The sequence below is a fragment of the Cydia splendana genome, chromosome 18, assembly GCF_910591565.1.
Source record: "Cydia splendana chromosome 18, ilCydSple1.2, whole genome shotgun sequence".
Classification (NCBI taxonomy): domain Eukaryota; kingdom Metazoa; phylum Arthropoda; class Insecta; order Lepidoptera; family Tortricidae; genus Cydia; species Cydia splendana.
Genome location: NC_085977.1, coordinates 18,815,763 through 18,834,602, shown reverse-complemented (window position 1 = coordinate 18,834,602; position 18,840 = coordinate 18,815,763). Strand labels below are relative to the sequence as shown.

General features: G+C 39.3%; 2 protein-coding genes across 2 annotated transcripts in view; both read left to right on the top strand.

Annotated features, from left to right (window-relative positions):
* LOC134799712 (uncharacterized) overlaps window positions 1-18,840 on the top strand; it is a 96,662-nt gene that overhangs the window by 28,189 nt on the left and 49,633 nt on the right. The gene's annotated exons all lie outside the window — the stretch shown is intronic.
* Window positions 11,154-15,528, top strand: LOC134799673 (protein piccolo-like). Its single transcript, XM_063772113.1, has 3 exons — window positions 11,154-11,301; window positions 11,666-12,749; window positions 14,557-15,528. The coding sequence occupies exons 1-2, from the start codon at window positions 11,154-11,156 to the stop codon at window positions 12,733-12,735; spliced, it is 1,218 nt and encodes a 405-aa protein (XP_063628183.1). The 3' UTR covers window positions 12,736-12,749; window positions 14,557-15,528.

Here is an 18,840-nt window from a genome sequence, read left to right as displayed (position 1 = left end):
GAATTCATCGCCCGGTGACGGTTGTGAGGAGACGGACGAGACGGGCGAGGGTGGTGGGCGTGCGTTGGTTGTGGTAGACGCTTGTGAACGCGCTTTACTCCGTGTAATCATTTTCCTTTCTGTCATTCGACCATTGTTTGTCGGCTAGTTTCGTACATATTTACAATTTTTGCGGTCACGTATCCTTTGCGAAGTGTCGCATTAATGTGAAGGTAACTTTTCCACAAAAAAAAAATCTACGAAAATGTAATAAAAGCCAGTAAAAACATGTTTGATCACATATATATATATATATATTTTTTTTTTAAAGTTCACCAACAGTGGCAACAACAACCTATGCACTAACACACTTGCGTACTATTCAATTGTGATTGCGCCACCAATTACAGGCGAACACAGCATGCATATTACTCTAAACATTTTAATAAGGTAAGAAGAATTACAATGATGCCTAATAAGTCTAATAACTAGATAAAAACTAAACAATAAATAAATCTAAAATCTACAAAGTGGAATGTCAAGAGGCACTTCAATCGGGAATCGAAGTAAGCTTCTTTTTAAAACTATTTAAGCTGTCATAGTATATATCCAACTGGGCATTGTGCTTGCTAATTGTATTATACAAGCGCGACATGCGGACTAATAACTGATGTTTAGCATAAATAGCATTGGTACTTAATAGTGTCAATCAAGAATGTCTAGTTATCACAAATCAGGAGATTAACTGATGAGCAAAAGTAGGCGACCACACCGACTGGACCCCAGACTCGACGATACCGCGATGTGCGAATAAAGCCAGTACTACATTCACTATGTCGGTATCGGAGCACGCATAGCGCGTGCTGGTTGTATACATCGGTTACTGGCATTAAACACTTTAAACAGTCGGTCAAACTATTCTTCAAGTATCTTGTATTTAATGAAATTTTTCATGTATCCTACATATAAATGTAGGTACCTGTAGGTAAGACATAAGATGCTAATTAAACTTGTTGGTTACAGAATATGTCTATTTGCACAAAGACACATTTGCTGCCGTTCATAGGCACTTATTACCAATCGGCAAGGATTAATATTGTTACCTATTTTTTTTATTACACGGTAGGGTAGATCGGACATGGTAAGAGCCGTTTTCGTGAAACGATTACGTAGTACATATAAATACCTATATAAAGTTTATTCAATTCAGATATGGTTTGTATACTAGTATAGATACAGTATATAAAATCTGTAGGCGAAAGCATGTCAATATAATATAATAATATAGCGTTCGCATTCGTAAACAATTTACTGAGCGAACATTGCTTATTATGAATGTAACATATTTTATTCAAAACATGAAATGTAAGTAATATCTACATATTACTATAACCTTTGGATTTTGGATTAGTCATATAACTGGGTTAAAGGTCATTCTGTGATTTATTTATAGCTCTGTACTTATTTTATCCGTAATTATTTTATTCTAAAAAGAAGGTAGTTGTAACAAGTGAGTTCGTACGAACGCAACGATTAATTACTTAGTTGATTTCTTAGGTAATGAGTTTATTACATTAAATGAAAATACGATTTCAAATTAAAGTTTACCAGCCATGTAAAGTATTGTAGTAGTAGTAAACAGTGTAAACACTTTATTGCACAAAACAATTAAGTACATAACACAGAGAGAAAACAGGAAATGTGTCCAAAGGCGAACTTATTTTTGATAACTTATTTATGAAAAAAACATATTATGACCACTAAATATATGACTTAATTTTTTATGTCTATATTAATGCTATGCACTGCAATACTTCGACCGAAAAACGATAATGGATTTCAAGCAGATGACTTAAAATTTTATGCGAATTATATTAATGACTATAAAAATTATGACATAACTGATTTATGACAAAACCCCAGTTATGCTGAGGAATAATTCTGACTAAAGATTTTTATGACTTACAATTTTATGCATAAAGTGTTATGACAATTAAAAATATGACAAAAGTTGTTATGCGACCAGAGGGAGTCCCATAAAATATATGTTAAGACCTACGAGTAAACTCAGAAAATTCGCCGCTATAAATCAGTGCGTTTTATAAGATTGGAATTTATTGAGTTGGAAAAAATAAGATTTCAGAAATAGGAGAATAGAACACGTAAAATTTTTTTCCATGTCAAACAAAACAATCATAATTTCGGTGTGAATTTTCATAGTTTTAAAGAATAGTTATCTCAAAATGTCTCAAGAATTACGTGGTTTATTAGTCGAGCAAGAAAATATTTGCGGACTCTCAAAGCGCAAGCTAACTTCAAGAAAACACCAAAAGCGAGATTAACAAGAGGGTACATCAAGACACGAAAAGAATCCATAGAACAATATTTTAGTCAGTTCGTAGAAAACAATAGAGCCTTGATGAAAATATCAACACCGTCAGACAAAGTGTAGTACGAATATTTCAAAGATGATGTATATTCAGCGTGAGAAGAAATGTTCATAGATTTGAAAGCAGAGATGACAGATATGTTTGAAGGTTCGACGACGGGTTGCACGAGCAGCACTAATCCAACACCAAGCACAAGCAGGGATGACGTGAAGTTACCGAAAATAGATATAGCGAAGTTTACCGGTAACTACCAAGATTGGACTTCGTTTTACGACATGTTTACGTCACTCATCTACAACAAACAGAACTTGAGCAGCGTCCAAAAGATGCATTATTTAAAAAGCTGCTTGTCTGGAGAACCTGCTCAAATGTTGGATCATCTAGCTGTCACTGAAACAAACTACGAATTGGCATGGCTCACGCTGCAGAACAGGTACAACAACAAGAGAGTTATTGTTAATTCCATCTTAAGCAAGTTGATGAATCAAAAGAAAATTCACACGGGCACTGATAAAGCGATTCGAGAGATATTAGATACAACTATGGAGTGCCTTAACAAGCTGAAAGTACAAAACATTAATACAAGTTTATGGGATACACTTATTATAGTTAAGAGTTAGACGTTGCGGGACCAATAAATGTCAGAATGAGCAAGGGTAGAGGTGTGAAATCCTACAACGCCTACATATGTTTGTTCGTTTGTATGTTCACGAAGGCACTACATATAGAGGTTGTAAGTGACATGACAACACAAGCCTTTCTGGCAGCATTTAAAAGATTCGTTTCAAGACGAGGTCATGTGGCAGAAATGTGGAGTGATCACGGAACTTCATTCATTGGAGCTGAGAAAGAGTTATAAGAGATGTGGAGTCAAGGAAAATCCAGCGTACCAGATGAATTTATCTCAATGCTAGATAGAGAAAGGACGAAATGGAAATGGATTATGGGAGGCAGGTGTCAAGTCGACCAAATACCACCTGAAACGTATAGTTGGAGATACTACACTTACATTTGAGCATTTAAGCACGGTCCTGGCAGAAATTGAAACCTGTCTAAATTCTAGAGCTATTTCACCCATCAGCGATCATCCGGACGATTTGAACCCCTTAACACCTGGCCATTTTCTCATCGGAGAACCCACTAATGTTATAGCATATGAAGACCTCGGAGATGTAAAGATGAATAGACTCGATCAATGGCAATTGACAACCAGAATGGTACAAGATTTTTGGCGGAGATGGCAATCCTAATATTTAAGTAGAATGCAACAGAGACCTAAATGGAGACAGCCTCCTCGAGAATTCCAAGAAGGAGATTTAGTTCTAATAAAGGACCAGAGCCTACCTCCTGGTCGTTGGCCTATGGGACGAATTATAAAGAAGTACCCGGGAAAAGACCAACTTACCAGAATGTATGACCTGCGAACCTCGTCAGGAGTGTTACAACTACAACGTTCAATTTCAAAATTATGTCCTTTATTATGTGATGTAGAAAAATAGTTTGCGTCCGTAACAAGCTATTATTTTATGTTTATTTATGTGCATTATTGAACTTTAATTTATTTTTTTATTTTCTAATGACGTCACGTCACTTAAGGCGGGAGTATGTTAAAGATGACGCTGTTACAAACGCAAACTAGGTAGGTAACGGTAGTTCATCGTAGAATATACATATCGACGCCCGAAAGCAAACACGTAGTAGCCCACACAAGATCAAAAACATTTTTATTGCATTTTTGGAATCTCCAAATTTTTCTGCGTCGATAGGTCTAATTCACGTGCCAATACGATGAAAAATGGGGAAAATAGGAACACAAATTTTCTCGTTTTTCTTGAAATTTACTCAGCAAACACGCAGTAAATAGCAAATAAAACTCAATAATTTAAATCGTTGTATTTACAGCCCTTTGAATTCCATATGTTTCCTAGTTTTGTCATTTACAACCTCCGTTGTTCTGACGCAAATGTAGGTTACTACGTGTTTGCCGCTCATGAATGTGAATGTCTTGCATTTACGCTATTTGGCGGGAAATAATGTTTAGTAGAGTAGTGGTTTAACACAAATTCACATAGTATTAAAATTTGAGAGACATGTCTTTAACTACGTTTACAAGGATCAAATAAAATTACCACTTAATAATTACTTCACTGTTGTAGGGCGTAAGGTTTAAACTCCTGTGCCTTATTTCGTTTTAACGCGGCTATCGCGGCCATTACTTGAACGTTTGCGCCGTCGCTCAGTGCGCTTCGGGGGGTGAAAGTGAGTCGACGTGTTTGTAATTAAGTAAAATATTAGGGGGATTTTTTTTCAATTGTAAGCATGGGATCATCCATTAATTACGTCACACGAATTTCTAGGTTTTTTTACCCCTCCCCCCTCCTTGTCACATTTGGTCACATTTTGCAAACCCCTCCCCCCCTGGTGTGACGTCACATTTTAGGCAATTTTATTTTCAACGAAATCGACAATATTAAGTCGGCATTATTTTTTTAATAAAAAAATATTTTTGATATATAAATATTAGTAATTTTATAACACTACGAAAGTTACATCCAAAATCTCATTATTTAACTGTACAGCGAATAAAAAAATATAAATTAATTTTCGGTTACTGATGAAGTTAAAGTGACATCACAATGTTTGTGACTCCCCCCTCCCCCATGTCACAACATGTCACATTTTCTTGACCCCCTCCCTCCCCCTAAACGTGTGACGTAATTAATGGATGACCCCCATGTAAAATTGCTATATTTACGGTGTGTGTATCGATTTTATGGTTTTATGGTACTTAAACAAAATTTGGTCTTATGGTATCTGGTGAAAGTTTGTTTTGTCTAAAGTCGACTTTTATTTTATAAGAGAATGTAGAAATCACTTTTTTTAATCAAACGACGTTGTTATACTTCGGTTAGATTTTGATCTTCCATTACGTTATGTCTTTTCCAAAGTGGACTTCTTATTTTTTAGTTGATTTTATAATAACATTATAATATTTAATTATGTTATTGCATATAAAACAAAGGTTATGTGTTTTGTTTGGGCTTAAGAATGCTCATATTGATTTTAATAGTTCAAATCATCATAACAAATGTTTTATTTTCAATACTATGAAGTATTTGAACAAATTAAATTATTTTTCAGAAAATATTTTAATTTGTTTTTTATCAAGTAGAAACACTACTATATAAATTATAAACTGAAATAAATGTCATATACTAAGAAAAAGTGACCAAGGCCTCCAGTGCCCCAGGCTGGAATCGAACCAGCGTCCTCTGCTATCGCGGCAGGTGCCTGAACCACTCGGCCACCGGGCCACAGCGACATTAGTCAAATTTTCCAAGTATATGCACTTCCTACTGAAGGCTTGTGGCGCCCCCTGGCCATCTCTAAGGTAGAACAGTATGGTTCGAACCTTCTATCTGGATCATTCTCATGATGATACCGAGCTAGCGAGAGAGATGGCGCTGCCAATCAATACTATGAAGTATTTGAACAAATTAAATTATTTTTCAGAAAATAATATAGGGGGCGCCACAAGCCTTCAGTAGGAAGTGCATATACTTGGAAAATTTGACTAATGTCGCTGTGGCCCGGTGGCCGAGTGGTTCAGGCACCTGCCGCGATAGCAGAGGACGCTGGTTCGATTCCAGCCTGGGGCACTGGAGGCCTTGGTCACTTTTTCTTAGTATATGACATTTATTTCAGTTTATAATTTATATAGTAGTGTTTCTACTTGATAAAAAACAAATTAAAATATTTTCTGAAAAATAATTTAATTTGTTCAAATACTTCATAGTATTGATTGGCAGCGCCATCTCTCTCGCTAGCTCGGTATCATCATGAGAATGATCCAGATAGAAGGTTCGAACCATACTGTTCTACCTTAGAGATGGCCAGGGGGCGCCACAAGCCTTCAGTAGGAAGTGCATATACTTGGAAAATTTGACTAATGTCGCTGTGGCCCGGTGGCCGAGTGGTTCAGGCACCTGCCGCGATAGCAGAGGACGCTGGTTCGATTCCAGCCTGGGGCACTGGAGGCCTTGGTCACTTTTTCTTAGTATATGACATTTATTTCAGTTTATGTTTTATTTTCGTTTATGAATCCCGGAAACATCTTCACATTTTATAAGTATACATTTGAAATGTCGTGCAATTTACTTTAATATGCCATTAAAGTCATTTTTAAGGGTGTGGTAAAATTTTTGGCAATACATTTAATGTATTATAAATTGCTTACAAAAAGAAAACAATGTTACAACATTTTGTTCACCCAAAATTTCTAAACCACAACGTTTAAGACTTTATTACGGATATCTTTTGTCACATTCAGGTGGGTTACTGCGTGATTGCTGTTCATACAAAAATTAAGGATATGCTATCCCATACATTTTGTACTGGCGTTTACTACGAGTTTGCGCACTGTGTAAAAAATATCAAAACGTAGTAACCCACAAAATCTGGACTTGTAACAACTTGCGGTTAAATTTATTTAAATGAAATTGTAGTCCAATAAATTTTGAATATTGCATCCAATTTTGAGTAAGTTATGTTCATAAACAAGATAGTTATGATTTTTTTTTTCAAAACTCGAAATGTTTTTCGTCTCTGGTGAACAATTTGGTTTTTGTGGGTTACTACGTGTTTGCTTTCAGGCGTCGATATATAACTGTCAAATATGAGAATAAACGATTGGTATTGGTAACTTAGCAACTTATTTAAACAAATATTTTTCCTGACACTCATATCGGCGAGGGGCGGGGGAGGGGGCTATGTATGCTTGATACATTGTTTAAATTTGATTTGCTTTGGATTTATGTAAGTAAATTTTAATAATGTACCTTTATAGGTTCATAATAGAAAAGTCTGTTAATTCACTAAAATTCCTGACATTTTCGTATTCCGGCCGCATTCCTGACAAATGGCCAACATTCCTGACATGTCAGGAAAATTCCTGTCATCTGGTAACCCTATGTCCGGTCAGCTTTAGCAATATTGCACTTATATTACCTCATTGAACATTAAAAATTCATTCAATGCAAGTGATTGCTTGTCTTCGTCATAATTAATATTGAATTCAGCATTTCTTTTAGATACCAAGTACATTGATTGTACTCTACAATTAAGAATTTCAAGTTTCAAGCCACCAAGACTGGTTTCATGACTTGAAATAAATGTCATGTAATATAATTTTGATCACTTAGACTTTCTCAACTCTTGAAAATCAGTAGTCGAGAGAAATATGTCAAAATTCCGTAGCACCAAGAGAGCATATCAAGACCTCTCAACTCTCAACTCATAAAAATTGGATACAGGGATTAAATGTTAATGAGGAATCAATTAAGTGACAGTAATTGCATAATAAAACATGCAACAGCTTTCTACTCCCAACTATATTAAACAGCCTATAGTTACAATACAGTATGAACAAAATAACCCTGCCCTACAAGTAATGGCACGAACATCAACAGTAAACCCAATAGACGCCAAGGAAGTAATGCAACATATCAAAAAACTAAAACCTGACAAGAGCCCAGGCCCGGACCAACTTACAAATGATGCCTTAAAATTAACTGAAAACCTTGTCAACATTTTCAACAGAGTATTGGAAAAGGAAAAAGTCCCTACACAATGGTGCCAATCCAACATATATGATGTTGGATTGGCTTTACAAGAAAGTAGACCCACTTGACATCAGCAATTACAGGCCAATCAGCCTACTTTCCTCAGTCTACAAGCTCTTCTCATCAATATTACTAAGCAGAATAGCACCAGATATAGTCAAAAACCAGCCGATCGAACAAGCCGGCTTCCGGCCACAATTCTCAACAATCGACCACATACATGCCATCGAACAAGTTGTAGAAAAATTCAAAGAATTCCGAAAACCACTTTACGTGGCGTTTGTGGACTACTCAAAAGCATTTGACAGCTTAATACACATATCTATATGGAACACGTTAAATAGCAACAAAATTAATGAAAAATACATCAACATCATAAAGAACATCTACGAGTACTCCAACAGTATCAGCACGGTAAGACTAGAAAGGCTAGGAGAAGAATTCAAAATCGAAAAAGGTGTTAGGCAAGGAGACCCCCTCTCTCCAAAACTTTTAATAGTGGTGATGGAAGAAATATTTCAAAAACTTCAATGGTAAAAGGAAGGCATATGGATATCAAACAAAAAACTAACACATTTGAGTTTTGCGGACGATATAGTTCTAATCTGTGATACTGCTAAAGGTCTAAAAACAATGTTAAACAGTCTAAATTCAGAGAATCAAAAAGTGGGCCTCCATATGAACGCGTCTAAAACCAAAGTTATGATGAACAGTCACAAAAAAAGTATAACTGTAGAAGGAAAGCCAATAGAATATGTGGACAACTACAACTGTATGTATACTTAGGAAAAATGATTTCGTTTGACCCCAATAGTAACGTAAACGAGGTGGACAGGGGAATAAACATAGCCTGGAGAAAATACTGGTCACATAAAGAAATCCTAAAAGGAAATTATAGTCTAAAAATAAAGAAAATAGTTATGGATTCCTGCATCCTCCCCAGTTTAACCTACGGATGCCAGATGGGTCTTCACCGAGAAAGTTAAAGAACATTTTTTAGCTTCCCAACATGCAATGGAAAGAAGCCTATTGAAACTAAGAAGAATAGACAAAGTAAAAAACACAGATATCCGGATGAAAACAAAACTCACAGACGCACTACAGTTTAGTTTAAGACAAAAATGGAGGTGGGCTGGACATTTCGCTAGATACAAAGACAAAAGGTGGACTATTCAAACAACCAAATGGAAAGGCCCACTGGGCAAACGAAACTCAGGAAAACAAAGAAAACGATGGGCTGATGACATCATATCAATTGCAGGAAAGAATTGGGAGAAAGAATAATGCTACAGACAAAGAGAAATGGAAAAAGATGCAGGAGGCTTTTACCCTTAAGGGATCACACATCGTGAAAACATAACAAAAGAACAGTACATTTTTAGAACGGATGTGCGAGAAATAAAGCTATATAATAATAATAATAAATAATTTCTCAACGGCACAAACTAGACTATGTGCATAATCTCAAAGAATACAATAGCACACTTCACAGGTTTTAGGTAAACATTCACTACAACATATTCAAATGTACTTACACCTTTCAATTTAAATATGTCACAGTATTTTATTACCTACTAGCTGTGCCCGCGGCTCCGCCCGCGTGGAATTCGGTCTGTGTCAGTAAGCAGCTAATTTCTAATCCTAATTTCTCTCCCTCTCCCCTGGAGGCGGAACTTGAAGTAAAGTTGACAGATGGATATGCTAGAGGACTGCAGTACAGATAAAATATTTTACAATTAGGTACCACTAAATAAAACTACACTCCAAAATCAATAGGTTTTTTTCGGCCTTATTCAAATTTTACACGTGATTTAAACGATAGAGTAGTAGATGTATATCGGACGATACAGTAAGGTATACGCGCGCGAGCGAAAGCGAAGCCAGGCAGGCGCCTGGCTAGAGCGCCACTCACCGTGGTCTTCTTCAGACTCCTGAGGAAGACCACGTGCCCCTTGTAACTTCAATGCGTTGCGAGACTTTCGCGAATGATTGGATTTTCTGGAAGGCATGGTAATGAGTATTAAATGCGACTTTCAAATCGTTTGACTCCGCAAACGACCAGTGCCGGATGAAGATATTTTGATGCCCTAAGCATTTCTAGACCATGGTGCCCCCTCTCCCTAGGGTCATCGAGATTACACTGAATTTTTTTGGTAAGTTGAGTGACGTTCATTGCCGCACTACAGCTGAGAATGGAAATTAGTCACATCATTTTATCACGAAAATTGACAGTGCTGCAGCAGTAACGTTGCAACAGAGTAATGCTGCTGCAGTCGCCACCCGAATGTCACCTTTATCATATCTTAGAATGTTATTGTAAACGCGAGCGAAGCGAGCGCGAAATTTGTTCGATATAAAAACGCAATTTTATAGACAGTTGTACATATTTACTTTTAGTGTGGAAATCAGTCACATCATTTTATCACGAAAATTGACAGTACTGCAGCAGTAACGTTGCAACAGAGTAATGCTGCTGCAGTGGCCATATCCCAGAAAGTTATTGACGACGCAAGCGAAGCGAGCGCGAAAATTTTTTGATATAAAAACGCAATTTGATAGACAGTTGTACATTTTTACTTTTAGTATGGAAATTAGTCACATCATTTTATCACTAAAGTTGACAGTGCTACAGCAGTAACGTTGCAACAGAGTAATGCTGCTGCAGTCGCCATTTCTTAAAAAGTTATAAAAACGCGAGCGAAACGAGCGCGAAAATTTTTTGATATAAAAACGCAATTTGATAGACAGTTGTAAATTTTTACTTTTAGTATGGAAATGAGTCACATTATTTTATCACGAAAATTGACAGTGCTGCAGCAGTAACGTTGCAACAGAGTAATATTATAGGACAGGACATTTTTACACAAATTGACTATCTAAGCCCCACGGTAAGCTCAAGAAGGCTTGTGTTGTGGGTACTCAGAGAACGATATATATTATCCTGTCTTCGTCCTTCGAGATTTAATCATTTACTATGTAGTAGTAGCCTATGCTACGCGCAAACCCAATCGCACAAGTTTTAGCGTAGAGAGAGAGAAAAAACACGTTCCTTTCTCCCTCTACTATTCCACCCGGCGAATCCAACTGTCAACGTCATTCTTGTCCGTGCGCGCGCGGCTTTCGCACAAGTGCAAAAAAATCATAGAATAAAATCTAGGAAATCATGTCGAAGCGACCTCATGGTGAGTCTCAAGAAGAAAGATGGATGAGAAAACTAAAAATGTATGAACAAAAACTTGAAGCAAAGCGTAAGCGACGCGTTGAAGAATCAGAAAATGTACCTCCAAATCAACAAGATGTACAAAACGAAGGTGATTTGAATTTTCCATAGTAAAGTATTTTCGTTGCATTCATCGGAAATACGCAATTTATAGCTGATATCTTTTGTTTCTTTAAAACCCGTTGCATTCATCGGGCGAGTATTTCATAAAAACCAAGTATTTCCGTTGTATTCATCGGAAATACGCTATTGACGTCCGTTGTATTCTTCGGATGACATTTCCCATTTTTTTCCAAAAAACCGTTACATGTCGCTACATGTTTTATAAAATTTCAGTATTTTCATTGCATTCATTGGAAATACGCTATATATTTGTGATATTCTTCGAATAAAGGCCAATGTATTCATTCGGCCTACGAGTATTTATTTATTTACTTTTTTCGCCCGGATTTCAGAACATACCGAGCAGAATGAGGCTATATTATATGATGGACAACAGACAACAAATGAAACTGAGGATATAATAGATGTCGCCAACACAGAAGAACATCAAGCGCGCGATGTTGAATACGACGATTATTCGTACGAGCATGTCGTATTTGATGATGCTAGTGAGATTACTGATACCACAGCATTCAACAGCCCGTGTTACACAAGTGGCGATGGCAAGGAGATGAAGGACAATGTTGCAGAAGGTGACTTTGACCCTAGTCTATTACAAGAACTGGGAATTGTAGAAGTGGATCCCGTTGAATTTGGTGATGACTTGCAGACCGATGTAGCAGCAAGATTTCAAAAAATTTTGTTGGAAGGGCTTAAAAAAGAAAAGAAAGAAGAACTTTTGAAAAAGTACCCGTTTCCTAAAAACGTTCCCCTAGCAAAAAGCCCATCTCTAAACCCGGAAATTGGAGCCATGTTGGCTGAGGCATGCAAGCTGAGAGATAAAAGACTGCTCGCAAAGCAGGACCAGCTTGGCAAAGCGCTTTCAGCGCTAGGCAAGGCACTAACTGGCCTATTGAAACGAACTCCAGATATCCCAAATATTATTCGCACACTCAATGATGCGGGCATTATGTTAGCTGATTCTCATTATGCTGAAACTGATACCCGCCGCTCAGTTATTATGCCGCTAATAGATAAATCCTTTGCGGAGCCTTTCAAAGACAGAAAAAGAGACACCTTTCTTTTTGGAGAAAAATTGGGTGAGTTGGTGAAGGACTCTCGTGGCATAAAAAAGACAGGACAGTTAATTCAACCACCGTCTACAGCTTCAAATTTAAATGGAAGAGGTCCATCGATGTCCCGAGGAACGCGATATCAGCGGGGAGGCCACACGTATCAACACCGATCCGGTGGACCGAGAACAGCAATGTCGGCCCCAGCATACCAGTACCAATACCAAGGTCGCAGACGAGCAGCTCCGCCGCCGCTGCCACCTCCAAGTCGCCGTCAGCCTCCACCTCCACCTTCAACACGCCGACCACCTCCTCCTGCGCAGCGCTCCTCAACCAGTCGACGGACCTAACTACGCAATGTCAGGTACATGGCGGGCGCATAAAATATTTTCTTAATGAATGGAAGTTAATTACGGATGATGATTTTATACTATCTGCTGTATCAGGCTATAAGATCCCTTTCATTGTGAAACCTGTTCAAAACATTTATGATTATCCACGACGTTCATTTACGTCGAACGAATTAACTGACATGAATAAGGAAATACAACACTTATTGCAAATAAATGCTATAAGGCGTTGTAATCCTGTAGCAGGTCAATTTATATCTGATATTTTTCTAATCCCTAAGAGTGACGGTAGCAAAAGATTTATTTTGAACTTAAAGAAATTAAATAAGTATATATGTACAGAACACTTCAAAATGGAAGATGTGAGAACAGCTACTAAGCTAATGTCTCCGAGTTGTCACATGATTAATATAGATCTTAAGGAAGCATATTTTTTAGTGCCTATACATGAAAGTCACACAAAGTTTTTACGGTTCTATTTAGAAGACAAGTTATTTGAATTTGTTTCTCTTCCTTTTGGAATCTGTTCTGCACCGTACATATTTACAAAGATTTTACAACCTGTTGCTACATATTTAAGATCTCAAGGTCTACTCTCAGTTAGATATCTGGATGATATACTGTGTTTAGGAAACTCTGCAATAGATTGCCTAGAAAATGCAAAAATTACTATTAATTGCTTGACTAGGTTAGGTTTCGTTATCAACTACGAAAAGTCTAATCTGGTACCCCAAACCACTTGCAAATTCTTGGGCTTCTTGTTAGATTCTAAGACCATGTCTATACAATTGCCAGACACAAAGAGACAAACAATTTTGCAACAAATAATTTCTTTAATTAAATCAAGTAGAATGCGTATTCGTGATTTTGCTCGTATCTTGGGTTCCATTACCGCGGCGTGCCCAGCAATTGTATATGGATGGCTCCATACAAAGTCTCTGGAAAGAGCTAAGTATTTAGCTTTACTCAATAATAATGAAAATTATGATTCATTCATGGAAGTTGCAGACAATTTACATGATGATCTTCTGTGGTGGAAGAATAATATTTTAGTTGCCAGTAATCCAATAAGAGATCAAAACTATGAGCTTGAAATTTACACTGACGCCTCCACAACAGGCTGGGGTGCAGCATGTGGTACTAACAAAACTGGCGGTCATTGGTCTGCCACAGAATGTATCAATCATATAAATTATCTGGAATTGTTGGCAGCCTATTTCGGACTTATGACCTTCGCTAATAATAAAAAAGAATGTGATATCCTTTTGCGTGTGGATAACACAACAGCAATTTCTTACATAAATAGAATGGGTGGCGTCCAGTATCCACATTTAAACAAAATTACTAGGGAAATTTGGAATTGGTGTGAGGAAAGACACATTTTTATTTTTGCTTCCTATATTCAGTCATCGCTTAATGTCGAGGCCGACAGCGAATCTAGAAAGATAAATATTGACACGGAATGGGAGTTAGGTTCGCAAGAATTCGATAGAATCGTGTTTTTTTTTGGGGAACCGGGCATAGATTTATTCGCCTCTCGCATAAATGCAAAGTGTGCCCTATATATATCCTGGAAAAAAGATCCTTTTGCATATAACATGATGCTTTTACAATTGATTGGTCCCAATTTTATTTTTACGCATTCCCTCCATTTGCCTTGATTTTAAAAACCTTGAAAAAGCTCGTTTCAGACAAGGCAACAGGTATTGTGGTTGTCCCACAATGGCCATCTCAGCCGTGGTACCCATTCTACATGTCTCTATGTATCAAAGAAACTATAATATTTCCACCTAGTAAATATCTCCTTTCTTCTCCTTTCAGATCAACACACCCGCTACACCGTCATCTTTCCCTGGTAGCGTGTGTGTTATCCGGGAAGGGTTCCGTAGACAATGTGTACCTGAAACGGCATTAGAGGTCATGCTTAATTCAATTTCAGAGAAGACTAGAATTCAGTATACGACGAGCCTTAAGTTGTGGTGGGAATTCTGTTCTCAGAGTAATGTAGATTTTTATGATTTCAAAATATCATCTCTATTAGAATTTCTTACGAATTGTTTTCAAAGGGGGTCGTCGTATGGCACGCTAAACAATCATCGGTCGGCTATTTCTTTAATATCTTCAAATAAGATAAGTGATGATTTAAGTTTAAAACGTTTTTTCAAAGGGATCTTTCGGTTAAAACCATCATTTCCACGGTATGCTTGTACATGGGATGTTAACGTGGTTCTGAATTACTTAGAAAACATGGATAACGATGCAATTAATTTAGAGCAATTGTCTAAAAAGTTAGTCATGTTGCTAGCTCTCGCAACGGGGCAGAGAATGCAAACGTTATCCTTTATAAAAATGTCAAATATAAAAGTCTTTGAAGATCGAATCGTTATTACTATTACTAACTTAATTAAAACCTCATCAATTGGCAGAGCTCAGCCAATTTTAAATTTACCTTTTTTCCACTCTCGACCTGGTATTTGCCCAGCTTCGACTTTACAAAAGTACGCCTTAGTAACATCATCTTTACGATCAAATACCGAGGAGCACCTTATTCTAACCTATAAGAAACCACACAGGTCAGCTTCATCGCAAAGTCTAGGGCGTTGGATAAAGCAGACCCTCACAGAGAGTGGTATCGACACTTCCATTTTTACCGCTCACAGCACGAGGCACGCATCAACCTCGGCTGCCTCGCGCGCTGGTCTAAGTGTCGATGTCATTCGAAAGTCAGCTGGTTGGACTGAGCGATCATCTGTCTTTGCGAATTTTTATAATAGGCCTATAATTAATTCAGAAACAAGCCTACTTGATCCTTCATTATTACAGTAGAGCCATAATTACTGTAGTAGAAGTTTATTTGTCAGAATATCATAAGTTGATAATTATTATTGTGGAATAATATAATATGTTGATTTGTTATAAGTTGGTCTTTATGAACAAATAAATAAATGATAATTGTTAATTTTTTATTTATTTATTTAATTTAACAACATTGTTTTTTCTCTAAACATCTACATAGTAAATGATTAAATCTCGAAGGACGAAGACAGGATAATTACATGATCAAACGAACTTACCTGAAGTGAAGTTCGATCATAATTATCCTGTCTTCGCCGAAGAGATTTAACTACCCACCCTACCCAGGACGGTCGCAATCCGTACATTTTTTCCCTGATTATCAATGTTGTTATATCTTGTTACTTCTTCCTGCTCTAAAAAGAATGACGTTGACAGTTGGATTCGCCGGGTGGAATAGTAGAGGGAGAAAGGAACGTGTTTTTTCTCTCTCTCTACGCTAAAACTTGTGCGATTGGGTTTGCGCGTAGCATAGGCTACTACTACATAGTAAATGATTAAATCTCTTCGGCGAAGACAGGATAATTATGATCGAACTTCACTTCAGGTAAGTTCGTTTGATCATGTAATAATATGCAATAAATACTTAAATACATAGAAAACAACCATGACTCAGGAACAAATATCTGTATCATCATACAAATAAATGCCCTTACCAGGATTCGAACCCGGGACAATTGACTACCTATATCTTGTTCCACGTTAACCACCGATTTGTTGCATCATAAAATACCTACATTCCTTGGAGTTGGAGTGATAATTTCTGCTCTGCAAATTAAACACAAGCACCCCACAGCCACACTAAGCCTAGTGTGGTATCATAACACAATAACAATAATAATAGGCACAGTGGCTGTTAACAGCCACTGGGTAGAAAGCGGCGCACACCTCTCGACACCCCTGAGCCGCTCACACCGGTGTTGCCCTTGAGCCATCCTAGATTTCGCTTTTTGTGGGGGCCCATCTTGTGAGGGCGAGTCACCGTCTGCCGGAAATAAAATTGCATACCGTTTTATTAGGCAGGCGTCCGGTTTTTTACCCCATAGCTCAGTTCTTAGTCCATCGCTGTCACCCAATAACCTAGTTCATTTTAGATTCCATCAACTCTCAATAGTCCTTACACCCTGGCGGGTGCTGCCTCTGCGTGCGTCCCATGACACTGGCAAGGGCAGCCTCCGCTCGGTGTACCCCTTACATTTCATTAAAGTGTCAAAAGGGCCTCTACGTGTTGGCTTCGGCTCCGCGCACGCCTCCCAAAGGTCCGGAACACCATTGTTCCGTGATGGGAAAGACATAATAAAAAAAGAAAAAAAAAAACTTGACGCCGTCAACGTCAGACGCGTTTTTTACTAAATTTTTCTTTTATATGCGATCAAATATGTTTTTACTGGCTTTTATTACATTTTAGTTGATTTTTTTTGTGGAAAAGTTACCTTCACAATAATGCGACACTTCGCAAAAGGATACGTGACCGCAAAAAATGTAACTGTACGAAACTAGCCGACAAACAATGGTTGAATGACAAAGAGAGGAAAATGATTACACGAAGTAAAGCGCGTTCACAAGCGTCTACCACAGCCAACGCACGCCCACCACCCTCGCCCGTCTCGTCCGTCTCCTCACAATCATCGGGCGATGAATTCGCCACTGCGCCCGATACCAGCGAGTCGAGCGACGAGTGCGGGCCGCCGCCGCCGCCGCCACGACCACCAGCGCGACGCGGGCGGCCACCGCTGCCGGCACGCTTGGGGCCTGCGGGACATCTTGCTCCGCCCACGGCTCCCGCTGCCGGTGGTGTAGTGCGTCGCATGCGATGGTCTCAAACCATGAATGAGAACGTCATGCGCGCCTACTATGGGGCTACAGAGGGGGGAACCGACTTATGCGCGTACCGAGTCCGAATGCTTCCACTGTTTCAGGCCCTCGAACCAACCATCGACGTGACTGCGCAACGGCTATGGGATCAGGTGCGAGTCATCCAGCGGCTAAAGCGGTTGGATGACTCGACACTTGATCGGCTTCGCCTGGAGGCTCTCTCTGCTCGCGCAGCCTCCACCTCGGTGCGAGACCCGCCCGCCACATCGCCGGATCCGGTGCCGGCACCCGACCAGGCACCGGAGGCGCCGCGGGTAGATCTCTGTGCCGACGAGGAGGAGTTCGCGCAGAGTGTGAGTAGTACAGCCAATGAGCAACTGAGGAGGACTTTGGATGAGGCGATTACGCAGTATCGCTCCACACCCAATACTAGGCCACGATTACCACGTTTGCCTATGAATAGACACAATCTAGCGCTAATGGGAGCCCTAAACGCTTTACTAGAGCCATATTTGCGGACTAGTAAAGATTTAGATGATACGCACGCGATCATGTATTGCGGAGCCATCGCGGCGTGCCGTGTTGCACGAGTCAAGTTTCCGGACTCTGAACGTGCACCTAGGACCGCCGGGGGTGCCCCCGCATGGCAAATACGGATCAAGCGACGTATCAGCTCTTTTAGGACTCTTATCGCAAAGCTGATCTGCTTCAGGGGGGGCAACAATCGCCCCCGAGTAATGCGCTTTGTAAACCAGGCATTCGCGGGGACGGATATTAGGCCCCGCGACTACATGGCCAACATTACGGAGCGCATCGACTTTCTAAAGCAGAAAGTCTATGCATGGGCAAACCGTATTCGCCGCTACAGAGAGCGTGTGGACCGATTCCAGCAGAACCGTCTTTTCCAGAGTGACCAAAGGAAGATGTACCGAAAGTGGGAGGAAACCAACCCTCGTGCGTCCGACTCGCAGCCACCGGATGCTACTGTCATGAATGACTTCTGGCGTAGCATCTGGTCAGCGCCTGTCGGACACACCGAGGGGAGTTGGATGAGTGTTGTCGAGCGTGAGTGCGAGTCCATCGAGTGCGAGTCACCATCAGCCCCGATGACGTAAGTTGTGCCATTCGCACGGCCCAGAACTGGAAAAGTCCTGGGCCGGATGGATTGCACAACTTCTGGCTAAAATGGTTCCGATGCTCACACTCCTGCTTGGCAGCACAATTTCAACAAGCCCTCGAGCTTGGTTCTCCCCCACCTTCCTTAACAACTGGTGTCACCTTCCTGCTCTATAAGTCCGGTATTACCACGGAAGCGAAGAACTACAGACCCATCACATGCTTGCCTACACTCTACAAGCTCCTTACATCCATTTTGAGAGCAAAAATCAACGCGCACATTGTCGCAAACAATATTTTGGCCTCTGCTCAAAATGGATG